Source organism: Lemur catta, chromosome 14 (assembly GCF_020740605.2).
Source record: "Lemur catta isolate mLemCat1 chromosome 14, mLemCat1.pri, whole genome shotgun sequence".
NCBI classification, from domain to species: Eukaryota; Metazoa; Chordata; class Mammalia; order Primates; family Lemuridae; genus Lemur; species Lemur catta.
The window spans coordinates 39,221,481-39,239,745 of record NC_059141.1 but is presented as its reverse complement, the minus strand read 5'-3'; the positions used below and the strand labels follow the sequence as shown (position 1 = coordinate 39,239,745).

General features: G+C 39.7%; 1 protein-coding gene across 3 annotated transcripts in view; it reads right to left on the bottom strand.

Annotated features, from left to right (window-relative positions):
- The window catches only part of BICC1 (BicC family RNA binding protein 1), a 265,859-nt gene that overhangs the window by 114,892 nt on the left and 132,702 nt on the right, over positions 1–18,265 (bottom strand). For all 3 annotated transcript variants that reach the window (XM_045568788.1, XM_045568790.1, XM_045568791.1), the window contains exon 3: positions 5,498–5,567. In XM_045568788.1, coding sequence (XP_045424744.1) covers positions 5,498–5,567 — 70 coding nt within the window. The remainder of the gene's footprint in view (positions 1–5,497; positions 5,568–18,265) is intronic.

Here is an 18,265-nt window from a genome sequence, read left to right as displayed (position 1 = left end):
TGTCTTGTTAAGTCTCATTTACAAGCCTCCTAAGAATAGCACCAGAATTTCACTCATTCCAGTACTCCATGAATAATAATGATCAGGTCCTTTTCCCTAAGTTTCCTTCCACTCCCCTCATTAGGACCACTCAGAACCACTAAAGGAAGGTTTAGTCACAATCATGTCCCACATTCCTTCACTTAAGGGGTCTATAGGAAAGACATCATTAGTCAATATTTTTCATAATAGTGATTGCCACTCAAGTGTGAAAGCCATGATTCTAAATCTTTTTTTCTACACAACACAGTGATATACATTCCCATCTGTATTAGTGGTTTTGCTATTACCGTATTGAGTTGAGGGCTCAATCTACAAATACCCATTGATGCCAACTATGTACTCGTCACACACCAGGGATGCAGCAATTTGTAAGATCCATGTGCTCTTTACCCTTTGGAGAGCTGACCACCTAGCACAGTGTTCCTCAACCTTTCAACCTTCCCTGTCACCCATTTTACATCATGACCTACTCATCTATTTGTGTGTGTCTGTATACAGACAGACAGACACATATATGACTGAAAGTTTCATTAAACAGTACCCTTACTGAAGCAAGCCAGGCACAGAAAGAGAAATAATACCACAAGTTCTCACTCACACGTGGAAGATAAAAAAGTTGATCTCGCAAAGTGGAGAGTAGAACAAGGGTTACTAGAGGCTGAGGGGTGGGGGTGGAGAGGGAGAGAGCTCAGTTCACAGACACAAAATTATAGCTAGATAGGAAGAATAAGTTCTAGTGTTCCATAGCACTGTAGCGTGACTATAGTTAATAATTTATTGTATATTTACAAATAGCTAGAAGAGAGTGTGTTGAATGTTCCCAACACAGAGGAATGATAAATGTTTGAGGTGATGGATATGCTCATTACTCTGCTTTGATCATCACATGTTGTATTGAAATATCACACTGTATCACATAAATGTGTAAATTATGTGTCAATTAAAAATAATTTAATGAGAAAGCAATGCTCTTACACTCTGTTTTCTTTTCTAATCCAGCTGGGGTATTTTACTGCTGGTTGTGATCCACTAAATTAACTTTTGACACACAAAGGCCACAATCCACCATTGGAAACACTTTGGTCCAGCACGCCACGCCACGCCATGCCATGCCTTTTCTCTGCCCTAGGCCTTTTGAGCACAGGTACGATAAAGTCCTCAACTAATCAGTTCACCATGAACACTCAACGAAAGTATAAGTATACTCAACAAAATATTTTCCCCTAGAAAAAATAACATCAACATTCTACAATTTTTCTCATGCTAAGATTTTCTATTAGATGTCTGCTTGTTCTGATGGAATACAACCAAAAATAATAAAACCTCATGGAATTCTGATGATTCTCTTGTTAATTCTGGGAGGAAGAGAATGGACAAATTTTGTGCCAAATTGCCTCCAAACCAGAATACATCAGGCAATGCAGTCAGTAACTTTCATTCCTGCTAGTTCTGGAGTATCCTAAGTTGTCAGAGGAGGAACACTTACAGAGATCATAACTCTGCAATTAAGCCTCATTACTGCTGACCTTATTTATTTGGAATTTGGCATAAAAACTTTAAATAATCTTTACCCACATTTACCTTTGCCAATCTAAAAAGAGAGAAACAAATCAAGAACAAAAAGAAGACTGTGAGAAAAATATTTACCTTATTTAAGAGAAAAAACTCATTTAGCATGTGGAGCTCACAGCACAATCATACCAATGTGATAAATTCTTATTATAAATCACTTTTATATATCTGTTAAGGCAAGCCTGGCAGGATTTCTCTTTGGCAAAACAATCAAATTTGTTCAAAATGCTCTCTGTACTTTAATGGTGCTGCATTTATTTAAAAATAGGCTGTGATTCAGAACAGCATATGCAAAATTTTAATGACTGCCTGAAATTATTCTGTTAGTAAAGTTGTATAGCATTAAACACCTTAATCCTCACATACTAGTTTCATAGGTACAAACCTCAAAGTTTTCTACGTAAAGCAGACTGTTCGAGTATTCTGAATCCTAAGAGTTGGAAAACAGTTTGATTTTCTTCCATGCAAAATAAGTTTATGGTATATAGAAGAAATACTAAGCATTGCTTTTTCTTAATCATGACCCCCATTAAGATAGATAATCCTACAGTCACCTATTTAAATGTCCGTTATATTGAACCTTAAATTTTTAGTTCTTTCTGGCACTAATGATGATTCAACTTTCTAATAATTTCAAATACTCTATGGATTTAAAAAAAATTTTATGCCTCAGTTTATATCACAAAACACGTACTCCCTAAAATGCCCTACAAAATGAAAATATCTCAACTACTTTTTCCCAAATATATTCTATGTAGAATATGGTTAACAGGCGAATAGAAGGGGAGTGAAAGGGAAGTGAGAAGGTGGGAAAGGGAGGAGGAAGGGGAAAGAGAGAGGACAATTACTAAATGGTCTTTTACCCGACCTTATATGTAGCCAGGCACAGGACAATGAGGTTATCATCACTGTATGTTAATTGGCTGCAAAGACGACAGAAATGTGAAATTAATGCACCCACAATAGTGTAGTTCTGTGGGTGCCAAAAGAGACATTACCCAGGAGTGACTGTTAAAGGACCCTGCCTGCTTTTCCATAATGGTCATCACTCATTGCCTTCAGAACACACTGTCTTCTCATGTCAGATAGGGAGATGTACGTTTCCCAAACTCAGTGTGACCATTAAAACAACCAGTGGAACTTGTGAAATACATGGCTTCCCAGTCCCATCCTTAGAACTACTGAGCCAGAATTTCTACAGAAGAACCTGAATTTTCAAACTGATGGCAAATTCAGTCTGTTGACTGTCTGCCTTTCTGCCAGGCAGCTTCCTACCAGCACTTCGACCAAGGGAGCCAGACAACCACTCACACAGCTGCTCTGAGAAAGGATTAATGACTTAAAAAATAAAATCTGGACAGAGCTACCAGAAGCTAAGTGAGAAACACAGGACTAAATTCCAATAGGGTAAAGAAAGGGGCAGACTGTGGTAACAGTGGCCATGAAAAATGTTTGTATAGGATCAAATATTTAGCCAATGTGCATTTTAAAAACTAGAAAGTGAAATACAACACAAACCCATGGCAGTCTGGGGATTATCTGTATATTCCAAACTTGCACATCACCATGGGGTTTAGAATTTAATGATCATCCAAAACATGCCAGGGGTCCCTAAATACATTCATAGTCTTTAGTATCTTTAATAATAATAATAGTCTGGAATGAAGAAGGGTTAACAAGTAAAGACCGACGATTCTCTCCCTCTACAACGGGCTTGGGGGCAAGGAGGAATTGCCGTATCAGATAAAAGAGCAGATAATTACTTTCTAAAATTCCTCCTGCCATTTTTATTTTACTTTTATTAAATACAAATTATAATCAAACAAACTTCAGCTCTGAATTGAACCATTTTAAAAATAATATAAGTATATACATACCAGGGATGTTAGCCAAGAACTAATTCAGCAGCTGTGTGTTTAATAAGAACAACTCAAGTAAATTCTGAACAGTAAATTCCTCTGAGGCAAATTTTTTATTCTCTCTCTTCCTTGTTCTCTTCTGGTGCATTCTACTCATCATACAATACTGTGTATGTTCATAGCACTTCATAAATAATAAAAAATAAAATGAGGTCTGTAGACTTAGGCCTGGAGGAATCAATTCTTAGGGCACAATTCCAAAGATTAACTTTAACCATGTGGAAATTATGCCAAATGTCCTCAAATGTATTGTTGAAATATTCTTATTTACAAAGCAAAATGAATAATCAAAATGTGAAATATAGTTGGCCATTCTGAAGGGGTTAAGTGTGTCAATGATGGAAAACCAATCTAAAAACATCAATCTATTCACTTGCATATTTTCTAAAATCTCTAAAGTTATAACCAGATTTTGAATAAAATATTAATAAATTCTCAGTTTCTCAGGATAAACGGGGAAAAAACTGTAGCATGGGTACTGCAAGAGAATAAGCCATCCAAAATTATCTGGAATTGTTTTAATACTCATGTTTCCTTGGGGGGTTTTCTTTGGAGACTGATTCAATTACATTTTTATTAGGCTAGTATTGAAGCTCATTTCATTCTTTACATAAAAATACCTTTCCAAAGGGAAAGAGGATCCAGTTTATGTTAAATTTCCAATTTACCCAAGTAGTAGGCCAGGGATTTTTAAATGGCTACAAACAAATTGGTAGATAACCCTCTAATGGAAGTTTCTTCTTCTGCATAATGAGTACAAAACATCCCAACATACCACAAATATTACTGATTAAGAATATATTCTATATCATTTGGCAAATGTGAGGTTTATACAAAGATACAGAATTACACTTGGAAATTCACCATGTCTTCTTATGACTGTTTGCACCTAAGTTCCCAATTCCTTGCTACTGTGATCACAAATATTAAGGTAACAAGATTGCAGTTTCTGTAGGAATTTCAGCCAACTGAAGTACAGCTAACAACACTCACAAAAATAACTGTAAAATAATTTATATCCCATGTGATGAGTAACTAATACAACAAGATTAAAAGAAGGCAATTTGGACTGAAGGATATAGTGTTACCATTTAGCAATAATAGTCATAGGGAAAAAGGGAAGCAAATACAGAACTGTACAGCAAAAACCAAAAAGCTAGACCATCAGAAATAATGCTCAGCTTGCAATTATTTTGAATTGTTTGATGGTTATTTGTCATTATCTTCTGATGACTACATGCATCTGCACTCAGTGAAATATACACAACAAAATTTGTTGAGACCAAGGTCACACTTTAAAAAGAAAAAACTATCCATAAAAATATATAGTGGCAGGCCACATTTGAAAATACTATGTAATGTTGTAAAAACACTAAGGGGGTCTATACTTCCATCTCCAACCATCCATGCAATGGGTAGTAATTGGCTAGCAAAGACAGAAAAGCCCAGGTAAGGGAAATATTCAGCCTAAAAGAGGCATCTAGTGGGTTCTTGCTGACTGATAAAGAGAAGAAAGCTCTCAAGAAGGGAAATCAAAGGTTCAAACCACATTGGGGGTGGGGAGGAAGCAGCTATTACATCTGTGAGGTACATAAAAGAGAACTCTGAAGTGCAAACAATGGGAATTTATGTGTTGAAAACACGTTCTTACATGGGGAGAGTGACCATGACTAACCGATATTGACCAAATGAGCATCCTAGAAATGGTAGGTTGCTATGATATATGTTTCATAATAACATTTCTACTATACTATTCATACTTAAAAATATTTTTCTGTTGTTGGGTAAAAAAAACTGTATACTGTTTTTAATTATGATAATCTTCTTAAAATATTGCCATTTAAAAAAATATTTGGGGACAAAAGGGATAAGAATAAAGGTTGGCTTTTTTCTCCAGCAAACTTGCAGTAATTCTTTAACCTCAGTTATCAAAACTACCAATTTCTCTCTCTCTCACAATTTACCTTTCTTGGATTTGGCTCCGATCTTCAATTTTGATGGCCAAGCAATCTGTGTATTTGTTTCCTCCATGATCTGTAACAAAGATTGAGAAAAATATTGACTGAGTTAAGAACTTGTATTTACAGATAAGGTTTTTCATACACAAAGAAGCTTATTTTCAAGTTTCTAGCTTGGTGTTGATACAAAATGATCTCATCGTAAAACAATGCAAAAAAAAAAAACAAAAAAAACCTTGGGGAAAAGAGATGTTTTTAAAAGCCTTTAATCTATTAGAATTATTCAAGTATATTTTGTTACTCCCAGTATCCCTCTCCACGATGCTGTAGAATCTTAACATAGAGATGAGAGACCAAAAAGTACATGAACAAGTAATTAACCCAACTTGATGCCAGAACTGTCAGAGATGCTTGCGCTGAATAAAATTCCCCAAGACAATCGCCAATGGATTGCAACACACCAAACATGATTCTTGTAACATAAAACAGCATGAGTTAGGCCATACTAAATGAAGAGGGTTTTTCCCCCCTGGGAAAAAAATAACTTGCTTGGGGCACATTTGTATTTCATTAAAACTGATGAAAAGCCTCTAAACACGACATCATGTCATAAGGCTGCATTCCCCATCACCCTCTGCGTAGTCCAGAATGGCATTTTTGCCCCAGTTCCTCCCCATTTCACATGCAGCTAACACCAGCCAGATCTTGGGACCCAAATGAGCCAAAGCACAAGACCAAGTGAGGGAAGCAGGGATTGCAACGGAAGTGAGCCCTAAAGAAGAAAAAAGTACTCCAAAATGTGCATCCTTTGCTCCACATTGATTTCATCATGTGAATTATACTAGATTAATGTTTACTACTGTAACATGAATACAGAATTAACCAAACTAATAGAGCAAACAACTAAAAACTTAATAGGCAAATAACAGCAACTACCATTCATTCACTTAATCACTTGAATTGGAGTAGGATAATATTAATCTTTAATATGGATCTAGAGTTAGCTAAATAAATTAATGGTGAAGATAATTAAACACATTAACAGTGCAATTAATGATAAGTGCCTTTTCTCCTCAGCAGGGGCTAGGTACTGGGCACAGAGACAAGTGGTTCACATGCATCATACTTCATTGAACCCCCTTTGTCACAGCATAAAACGGCTTTCAGCAGATGTTTCAGACTGGCAGCCCACAGCATTTTGTCTATTCATCGTAAGCGTTTTTCAAGCTTGAGCCAACATTTTTAAATCTGGGAATTTCACATAAAAATTCAGATTTCTGGTTCTCTGGAAAACTTGGCAGATTGAGCACATGGAAGCCCCATTCCCACATGGCAACATTTGGCTTGTACCAAGGTGCAGCTGCCCCCTTGAGTCAGGGCCAGCAGGCTCTGGGCTGTTCCCAGTCCCTACTGTGTTTCTGACTCTGAGGTCAAAGGACACTTGCCATCATCGTTGTGTTTGTGCTGCTCACTTTCCACTTATTGTGACATTTGATGTTCTTCTTAGAGAAATATTCTCTACATTCATGTCTCTATAAGAAACTAAGCAACAAAATTAAGGCCACGCTGCCTTTACTAAGTCAAGGTACTGGTCTGGACCCGAGGCAGGCGAGCTTGTGACCTCAACCCTACAGGACCCAGCCCCCACCTTCTCTCCTTTCATGCCTGTCCTTGTTAACATGTTTAGTTGTTTGCACGATTAGTCTAGTTAATTCCAAACCCGCATTAAAAAATAAAAAATAAAATACCATCCCCTACTCAACTCCCTCTGCACCAGCCACCACACCGGCCACCCCAAAAACACACCCGACAAGCATCCCCCTTCAGGGCCCTTGCATTCCCTGCTCTCTCTTCCCCAGAACTTCCTGTCCCGGCTTCTCACACTCAGACTTTAGCCGCCTCCTTGTCCAAGTCGCTGTCCTTTTCCACTCTCACATCACCCCAGCCACTATTATTTTTCCTACCTCTCTGCCTTTATTTCCCTTCTAAACCCTTGTCATAATCAGAAATCCTCTTCTTTTCTGTGTTTACTGGTTTACAGTCTGTCTCCGGAAACCAGACAGCTCTCTGCCCTGCACACAGCCAGCCCTGGATATAACAAGATTCATAATTTTCCTCTAAGTTGGTCAAGACTACTGAAGAGATAAAATAGAAAAATAAGATCTCACTACAATGGTGTTGGGTAGGGAGATAGTAAAGAAATAATCTGCATGCTTTTCTTTTTCTGAATTGAATAATTTGGACATTTAATCCAGTAAATGATGTCAGGTGCCACACTATGATACTAGAATAGAGAAGCATCCCTGTTACTATATAGGTAGAAGAAATAGCTTTCTGAAATCTCAGTCATTAGCAGAACTTCCCAGAGATCACCCTGCATATGATCTTCTTTTATTAAACACTAGTAGGTGCTCCATGATAGGAAATAATATGCCAGAGAAAATATCCTAAGACTAGCAGGTGACAGTTATCACGCTGGAATGCCCACTTTATACCTACCTACTCCCTCCAACCCCCACAATGACCCCACGTCTCTATTGTGCAGAGAAGTGGCGGCTCATGAGGACTCACTCTTAACCCACCCACATCGACACTGTAATGGGAACAGAGGTGACCTAGTATCCCTAACTCTAATAAAACCAGAGTTCTATTTACTATACCACATGATCTCCAAAGTTCTGAGTTCCAGGAAACACCAAACCTTTTAGAGAACACTAATTACTAGAAATCAGAATTTAGCATCTGAAGCTGACCTTTCCTATATAACCAGAAGTGACTCCCTTGAACACCATTTGTGGCCAGCCAACGCCAGCGGCCCAGGTCATTCACAAGGCCGCCAGCCCCATACAGAGCTCTGGATGGATGCCTTTGCAGACATACTTTATTCATCACTGTGTGTAATCTGGCCATTAAAAGCAGGTACATTGGAGTTAAGTACCAGCCCTTTCTAGCTGTGTTGTGTTGGGCAAATTATCGAACTTTTATCAATCTTACTTTCCTCCTCTGTAAAATTAATTATATCTACTCCTGAAATTGTTGTGAGGACTTAATGAGAAAACATGTGGGAAAACCCCAAGCACAGAGCATGGCGCGTAATGCTTGATAATATTAGCCCTCGTACTTACTACAATATTGACTACTTTCAGTCTGGCAGGCATTGTCCTACATACCAGGGATACAAGAGCAAACAAGATGGTGCCTACCCTCCAGGAGCTCAGGGCCTACCAAGGGAGAAGGCGAGTTAACCCAGGTTAATCACCACCATGGTACTGTGTGCCAAGTTCCAGAGTGGGGCAGGGCAATATGAGATCGTATAGAGGGGATCCTAACCTGGTCTTGGGTAGTCAAGGAAAGTTACCTCACAGAAATGCTTATAAATACTTATAAATGACCTAAGGGAGGAGAACAAGTTGGGTAGCCAGAGAAAAGGTGAGGAAAGCATCCCAGGCAGAAAAGGAGGGCACGTGGAAAGGTCTAGGGGGAGCAGAGGGAGCAAGTACCCTAGAGGGCCTGAGGGTGATTCAGCAAGCTGAGTCTGCCTCAGGCGTCCAGGACAGGGAATGCATTTCGTATCATCCCCACTGCCCTAGGGCTGTGCACACGAACATGCTCCAGACAGACTTGAAGACATGATGACACAAACTGAACCCAGCAGTCCCCAACCTTTTTGGCACTGGTTTCATGGAAGAAAATTTTTCCACGGGGCAGGGGGTGGGGGTGGGGCTGGGAGGAAGGTAGTGGCAGAGCGCAGGCAGTGATGCCAGTGATGGGGTTCACCACTCACCTCCTGCTACGTCCCCTGGGTTGGGGGGCCTCCCCAGGGTTCCTAAGTTTCATGGAAGGCAATTTTTCCACAGATGCGGTGGGGTGGCAGAGCTCTGGGCTCCGTCCCTGACAGGCCACATACCAACAGACCAGTACTGGTACATGGGCCGGCGGTGGGGACCACAGGAAGCCACCGAGTACCTGTGCATGGCTAACACTCATGACAAATACACTCTGGCCGGCAGAACGATTATACATGATGGAGGCCATACTTACTTCACTTCCCAGGAAGTCGAAATTCCCCTTAGGAAGTTACCACTGAACCTTTCGCAACCATCATCTACAATGACGGCACGTTGGTTGCTACGGCTTTCACACCGCACACTACTGATGTGCTTTAGCAGCAGGGTGAGGCCTGCCATGACCGTGAGGGGGAAGCAGAGTTCTCTGCAGGGGGTGGTGTGGGTGGAGGCTGGCCCAGGAACCCCAGGACTGGGGCTAGACTACTGCAGCTGGGGGCTGATGAGCATGCCCGGGAAGGCATGGGGTGGGGTGAGGGGTAGAAAGGCAGGAATTACCGCAGTAAGCAAGGCAGAGGTTTTGCATCACAAGCTATGCGAAAAAGTCTTCTAAATGTTCGTCAAGGCAGGAAAATAGGGGAACTGGAAAAGGTAAGTTCAGGAAGATGTGGCGGAAATCAAAGAAGCCACAAAAAACTCTGAGAAGAAAAATGATTATCTGTTTCAGAAAAAAAAAACAAATTCTAAAATGAATTGCAGCTAGTTGTTTTTTTGTTTTTTTAAAAAATCTTATCATCCTTGTTTGTACCTTCACAAAACCAAAGCTCAAAGAATAAACTATTGATTTTGAATCATTTTCTATAAACATTAGAGTGACATTTTTAAAAACATCATGGAGCTGGGGACATATTTTATGGATCCTACAATGGACGGAGACATTGATAGCTTTTCAAGAGGATATCATATATTTCTCACAATCCAATTAATCCCTCAAAAACCTGACAAGAAAATCATTTCCCAGAATCCCATGACATGCCTTAATTCTTAAGTCAGTCAATATGTTATCCAAAATATTTAGTTTGCCTTCAAGGAATAATTCAATTAAGTGGCTAATTCTGACTACCTCCCCTGCCCAAAATAAGACGTTGATACCCCCTGGAGTTTGAAATTTGACCTGAAAGTTGGAAAACATGTTTAAAATGATTAGCACTTCCTTATGGAAATAAAACTATAAATATCATGGTGTCAGTTAAACTAAAGAATGCCAAAAAAGCCACAAAGCCACAAAATCTTTCAGAAGAAAATTACTATCTTCCGAGGAAAAAAAAATCCTAAAGCGAATTCCAGCTTTTCAAAAAGTCTTATTATTGTCCCTGTTTCCACCATCATGAAACCAAAACAAAGCCCTAAGAACAACTGATTTCAAATCATTTTCTATAAATATTAAATCACACCTTAAGAATTTCAAAGATTTTTGTTCCAATTCATAATTCTGTATGCTATATGTTTCTGCTATTTCAAGTCAGTCAGTTTCAACTTCTGGACATCCCCATTGCCAAAAGAATCTCTTCTCAATTCTACCAATCTCTGCTAGGTTTTTAAAGCTGTTCTATTATAATAGACAGCAATCCTATATGTCATGAGAAAAGGGGAGATTTTAGAGGAGTCCATATAAAAATATAACCATCTGAATAAATAACCCTTTTAAATTTCTGTTGTTAGACTTACTGTGCTCATTACTTACGTGGGATTAATAACCGAAATGTAACCTCATTATAATGCTAATATCAGATTTGATGAATAATATTTATAGTGACAAAGGATTTGTACTAAGAAATCAATTTGAAAATATATGAAGCAGTTAAAATTAAGATTGTTGATGTAAGAATATATATGTTTATAGTTCATCTATAAAAGTTATTTTTTCCTCATGAAAAACCTGATGAAGATAGCATGCTATGAACATATAACAGCTTTGGAAGCTAAATAGTCATCTTAACTTTCTACTCATATTTAAATTTCATAAACAGGAAGTAATGTTCCCCGATTCAACACTAATAGCACTGCTTTTTCCACATTAAGAAGGTACCTAAAAAACATGAAACTGTATGTTCCTGTTTTGATTTTAGTTTCTGTGGAGCATGGGAGCAGGGGCAGAGGAGGGAAGGGAGAGTCATGTTTACGAAAGCTTGAATTTGAAAATTGTTTTTAATTGGACGAAAGTCTGTCAGCTATTGAAAAAAAATCTAGAGATATACCCTGAATCATAATTTCACTGTCCTAAAAATAAATTGCTAAAGGGAGAATAAAATAAACAGTAAAACCTAATCAAATTCTACAAGTAGTTTCATCCATGATAAAAAATAATTTCCATTCATATTCTTCAGTGCTCAAGTCGTAATAGACTAATTTCATCTCCAACAAATTCCAGATTAGTGTACCATTTGGAAAGAGAACATATCTACCAATGTTCACTAACCCATACATTTTGCAGGTTTGCAGCAATTACAGGATAATATCTTACAGATGAAGGAAACCTTTGCCAAACCAGCAACATTCTACTAACATGCTTATTTCACCAAATTCTTCAATCGAGACATAAAGTTAAAAATCCACAGGTAAGTTAATCAGCATCTCAGATCAACCCAAGACAATATTTATACTGACTTTACTTGAAATATTTATTCTTGGACCTGGAAAATAACCCTGAACTCTCTAACTGAACATTTAAAGTCGTCATTTAAAACGGCTACCAGCTGGGAGCCATCTGCAGACTGTGTCTAACTCATTTGTGCTCTATTTCCCTTATATCAATTCAGAAATAAGGTCTATGCTCATGGAAGAGGCTGATTAAAGTTACTTCAGGTACTAATAATGGATTGAGCGTCAATGTGCTGCATTTCACCACGAAGGGAGCTAAGTGAGAAAAGAGCCAACTATGTGGAGATGGGAAAGTAGTGAACTTCTCACACGAGGGGGTGTCGAAAAGCTGAGGATGTTTGTTTTGCTGAGACATTAGAGGGTTCTGTTATATTTCATTGTAATCCAAGAAGGGCCTCCCAATGATTCAGCTATTCATCATCATCACAGCAATTCCTCACATTCACCTAATACTCAGACACATTTCCCATTTATTCCGCCCAGTAATCTTGTCAATCAGATCCACGAAACCTATCGTACAGCTGAGGAAATTAGGATTCAAAGGGGCTAAGGGGCAGAGAGAGAGAGATGTGCAAAGTGCAGCTAGAATCTAGGTCACATGACTTCTTGTTGGCAGTGGGGGACTCTTTCAACCTCACCTAGTTATGAGGGAAGTGGCAGACACCCCATCCTTACAGGATGGCCGCTCAGAAAGCTCCAACTCCCAGAACTCTGCTATGAACGCTGAAGTACAGCAACAGCAGAGTGGCTACCTCTCAACACTTCCTGCTTCATTAAAGTGGAAATGGCCAGAATGGCTCTCAAACTAAGGAAGAATCCCACCTCCACTCTCGAATGTATAGAAAATGTGGGAAGCATTTTGGCTGTCACAGTGACTAGGGGGCTACAAGGGCATAAAGTGGCCAGAGTTACAGTTACTGAACTCCCAACGAAGGACAGGACAAATCCACTCACAATGTCCATACTAACAGTTCTCACTTTACAAAGTTCCAATGTGCATGAATTTTAGTGACCACAGCTTGGTTAGAAAACGCCAATCCCTCAACAGCACCAGTTTACATTCCATTACCACTATGGTATACAAACCGAGAGCTGCTGCATCAAATACAAATTTCACTGCCAGCTCTCCAGTCCATTAACCACAATGTAAACAACAGGTGCTCATCGGGACCAGTGCTCAGATGAGCCACGCTACTCTTCTGAAGTCTTCGCACATCTGTTCGCCAGTTCTGCACAGGCAGCAAAGCAAGTAGCTGTGACGACTGCTTGACTCCCAGTGATAAAACCAAGTAGCATTTTTCAAAAACAGGTAAATCGAAATTGGACACTGGCCAACAAAGGTGAAAGTGCACCAAAGAAGCAAAAAGTGACAATGCTGAAAATGAAGTTCAAATCAGAAGCCAATGAGAATAGAAGAAATAGCTTATTATGGGACTGTTGACACTGCTGATGTTCAGTAGACTCCGGATGTGCAGCCAGAGGAACTTAGTGAAGACACATTTATTGACATGAACAAGGAAGCAGGTGTGACAAAAAAGATGGATGTCCCATAGGGAGTGATGCCGGCAAATATCTTCATGTTAAAGAAACTCTGGGCGATATTTCACAACTTTGAAAGCACACGGGATGAAAAGCTGGAAGCCAACTCAGACTCCTGAGTATGAGAACTCCCCAAGGCACAGAAAAGATGTTTGCTCCTTGTTGTAAATTACACAACAAAAAGAAAGCCAGCACTGTTCAAGCTATTCTTGACAAGTTGTTTTTACAAAGAAATAAAACATGTTAATTCTCAATGTTTCTAACATGTAAATACAGTGTGCTGGATAAATATTAGTTTTCCCTTGTTTTCCATTTTCCTATACATTTGTGACTGGCAGTAAGAGAAATTTTTTAATATTTTGACACAAATTCTTAAAGGATAAAGATCATTAAATTTTCCCCTTGATGACTAGGAGTGTTTTGCACAGTTTCAGCTTTCACGGTCACTCTGATGTCCTCAGAGTGTCACACAAAGTGAGCACTACCTTTCAGGCTTCACTGAGAATTACTGACAAGAGTTTCAAACTGGGCCACACTAGATGCAAGCTTAGCTAATTAATTTAAAAGTTCAGAGAACCCCTATTTATCAGTCAAAAGTCTAGTTTAAATGTGCCCTCCACAATGAAAACTCTTCTACTCTCCCAGTCAGAAGTCACCTGTCAGGGCCAGGCATGGTGGCTCACGCCTATAATCCTAGTACTTTGGGAGGCAGAGGCGAGAGGATTGCTTAAGCCTGGGCGTTCAAGACTAGCCTGAGCAACATAGCTAAACCTTGTTTCTACACACACAAAAAAAAAAATTAGCCAGGCATGGTAGCATACACCTGTAGTCCCAGCTACTCAGGAGGCTGAGGCAGGAGGATCACATGAGCCCAGGAGTTTGAGGGTGCTGTGAGCTATGATGACACCACTGCTCTCTAGCCACCCCAGGGAAGAGAGTGAGACCTTGCCTCAAACAGAAAAAAGTAGTCACCTGTTTCTCTCACCTCCCCGTACTCAACATTATAGTGCTTATTTCTTTATATCAATCTTGCCAATGAGTTGGGCTCCTGGCAGCCAACAACTGTTCCTCATTCATTTTTAAATCTTAGGAATCTAGTACACGGACTCTCAGTAAGTGTCATTAAAGTAACTGAATGATCACTAACAGTGATGAAGGAGAGAACATGAAGGCTGCAGGAGAGGAAGAGCTGCATAAGACTTCCCAGTTGCAATAGCACATGGTCTGTCCCAGGGCACAGCCAACATGAAGCTCAGAGAGCTCCATCTCCAAAGTCTCCTTTAGCTCACTCAACAAGTAGTATTTCCCAGGTGTCTGCTTAGCAGAATAAATGGATTGAGCGAATAGTCATTGAAGGAAAGTAAGTTCTAAATTACTGACGGGATTAATTCTCCCAAGGGTTATTTGCATGATAATGGAGAAAAAAACCCTCCAACCAAAATGTCTGCTGTGGTGGGGTGAGTACAGGGAGTGGCGGACTGGGCCAAGTGTGAGCTGCAGAAAGCAGGAAGCCTCAGTTCAGCTGCTTCCATTCCAGCCTCCTACTGGCACTGGCTCAGTGTGGCCACATTCACCCATTTTTTAAAGGGGCAGCCAGAAATCTAGATGTTGTGTGTTAAACATCCTGATTCCTAAATGTTGGCATCTATTTCAGTTACGCAAAAAACACTTTGTGGGCCAAAGAAAACACGAGTCCCGATTTTTGTCCTCTGCTGCAAACCAAGGAGAATTTTCATGGGGTGTGGGTGGGTTATTTGTGATAGCCTATAGTGTTAATGAAGAACAGGTTTTGAGGTTTCCCTGGGACATAAGGATCTGTGATTCTTAAGGCTATTTCATTTTCCAAGTATCACTTTGTTATAATTCTTCAGAAAGATTACACAGATCTTCTATCTGATACCATGAGTAGCTACAAAGAAATTTATTAAACTTGAACTATCACAGTATAACTTGCACATAACTTGAATACAACAGTGTATAACTTGGACAAGATGAGTAAGTCTTAGGGATCTACTACACAACACAGTGCCTACAGTTAACAACACTGTACTGTATACTTAATTTGCTAAGAGGGTAGATCTTAGGTTAAGTGTTTTTATCAGGAAATAAAATATAATAAAGAGGGCAGGAAGAAACTTTTGGAGGTGATGAATAGGTTTATGCCATAGATTATGGTGATGGTTTCATGAATATATACTTATCTCTAAACTCATCAAGTTATATATAACAAATATAATTTATTGTATGTCAATCATACAATAAAGTGTTTTTTTTTTTTTAAACAAACAACAGTGTCTAACTTAGGGGAAAAAATGAAATAGTCCTGATTAAACAAAATCAAGTAATCAAACCTTGATCGCAATTTTCTAGCCTCCAATTTTTCATAAGCCTAGTTAGTCCACTTCACTAGATTCACGTGGCAGGTTTTTTTTTTAGGGAATATAGTTTACCACGCTACTCACCTGCATATTCTTAAAGCAAACAATCCTACTTAGCTCAGTAAGCCCTGATGACATGGCTGCTGGTGAGTAGTAAGAGATTAACACAATAACTGAGATCTATAATGGTGTCCCCAAGACATCAGAAAGAGATAAACTTCTACGCAGGCTAACATGGGTAAGTAGGCAAGGATGTAAGGGTTAGGTTTGAGACAGGTGCTTCCAGAAACACAGTAAAGAATGAAAAGTTGTATGTATTGGTTGTGTTGCTGTAACAACTCCAAACGTCAGTGGATGAACAAAACAAGAGTTTATTTCTCCCTCATGTTAAATGGCCTACATGGGTCAGCAAAGGGCTCAGCTTCACACACTCACTCAGGGACCCAAGCTGATGGAGGCCTTTCCACTGCCCAGCTGCCCATCTGGAATCCATGACTTCCTCAGTCTCCCCATGGGAGAAAACCAGGGAGAATCGTGCATGGATTTTTTTATTGCCTTGGCCTGGAAGAAACTATCACCTCCCTCATAGCCAGTGTCCACGATAAGACACACGGCTCTGCCAATGCAAAGGGGGCTGGGAAATGCAAGAAGAAATTAGAATTTGGTGGGTGTGACTGCCTCTGGCAGAAATTTCTTAAAAGGCTTCAACACCAGTGAGCTAAAGAACTTACTCCAAAGCAAAACCTCCCCTGTTCCTTTTACAATCCAGACTCATAAATGTAATCTTCTAAGCATGTCTCCACCTTGCTATCCCACCAGCTCCTTAGACATGTTTAAACTGAACTCAATCTTCTCCACACAACTGGACACTTAACGTTGTCTACCCAGAATCCTGGAACCAACCGAATATCTAAGAGTGATGCCACTCCCACTCCTGTGTATTAGTTTAAGAACAGGCAGGTGATCCAATCTGGGCCAAAGACAAGTGAGAAAACATTTGATAGAAGCTTTCTGAGAATGAAGCTTTCTGGCTTTTATAAGAGAATTTCTGAGTATGTTCTCTCTCCCACTAAGTGGAACAAAGGCACAGGTAGCCCTGTTGCTATAGGCTGCCTGCCACCCATGGCCACAAGGAGAACCAGCCATCGGGGTGGACGACAGAGCTGAAAGTCAGAAAACATCTGGATCCTCAGTGATATTACAAAAAGAGTCCTGACTTTTTTATATCAAGAAGTTTTTTCTTTTTTAATACATGTGTCTTTTTATTTTAAAATATTTAATTACACAATAAAGACGGAATACATTCAAACTGCACAACATGATTTGATATACATTTTATGGTGTAATGACTACCACAATCAAATGAACACACCCATCATCACCCATGCTGTACATTATTAGATCCCCAGAACTTCAACCTGAAAGTTTGTCCCCTTTGATCAACATTTCCCCAACTCCATAGCAAACGTGGACCTACTCTCTGCTTCTATGAGTTCAACTTTTTTAGATTTCACGTGTAAATGATATCAGATGGTATGTGTCTTTCTGTGCCTGGCTTATTTCACTTAGTTCGTCCATGTTGTTGCAAATGGCAGGATTTCCTTCTCCTTTATAACTGATTAGTATTTCATCGTACGTGGTACACATGTACCATAGTTTCTTTATTCATTCATCTTGATCAACCATCCCAAAGCCCAGTGTACCTCTGTGCTTTTCGGTAATACAAGCCAACAGACGTTCACGTTGTTGAAGCCAGCCTGCCACTTGGAGCTAAAAGCATCCTATTGGATACACCTTCCAAACTGGGTTCTCCTTTTGACTCCAACACTTTTCTCAGACCATCTATATTCAAAACTTTACCCCCTCTTTGCTCCCACAGCTTCTCCCCTACCCCTCCTCACCCCCTACTACAACCATATCCAGTAAGTTGCATGGACCTAGTGATTCCCTCTCCAAAACCGTGTCCAGAATCTAAGACGATCTTCCATCCAAATAATTCCCACTCCTGAGCACCTCCACGGAGGGTCTCACGCTTGCTGGCAGCACTTCCAGCTTTTTCCCCTCCAAGTCTGCGTTTTGATATTTCCCTCCCCAATTAAAATGTCACTCAGTGGTTATTTGTCATCTCTCAGGTAGGCACAACCTCCTCAGCCTAACATTTAAGACACAACCAGGCCACAACAGCGTCTTTGCCTTTACTTTTCTCAGGTCTTCCTACTTTAACTGACACAACTATCCACCATCCTATCCACACCCAATCCTCTTCCATCTTTTTTGTTTGCATTATTTAAACTGTTCTATTGTCCCATTGTCTCCTGCTGCTGAATGTCTACCTGTCCCCACGACCAACCATAAAAGCAACTTCGAGAGTCCCTCCATCAGATGTAATCTCCCTCTCCTCAGAGCTGCTG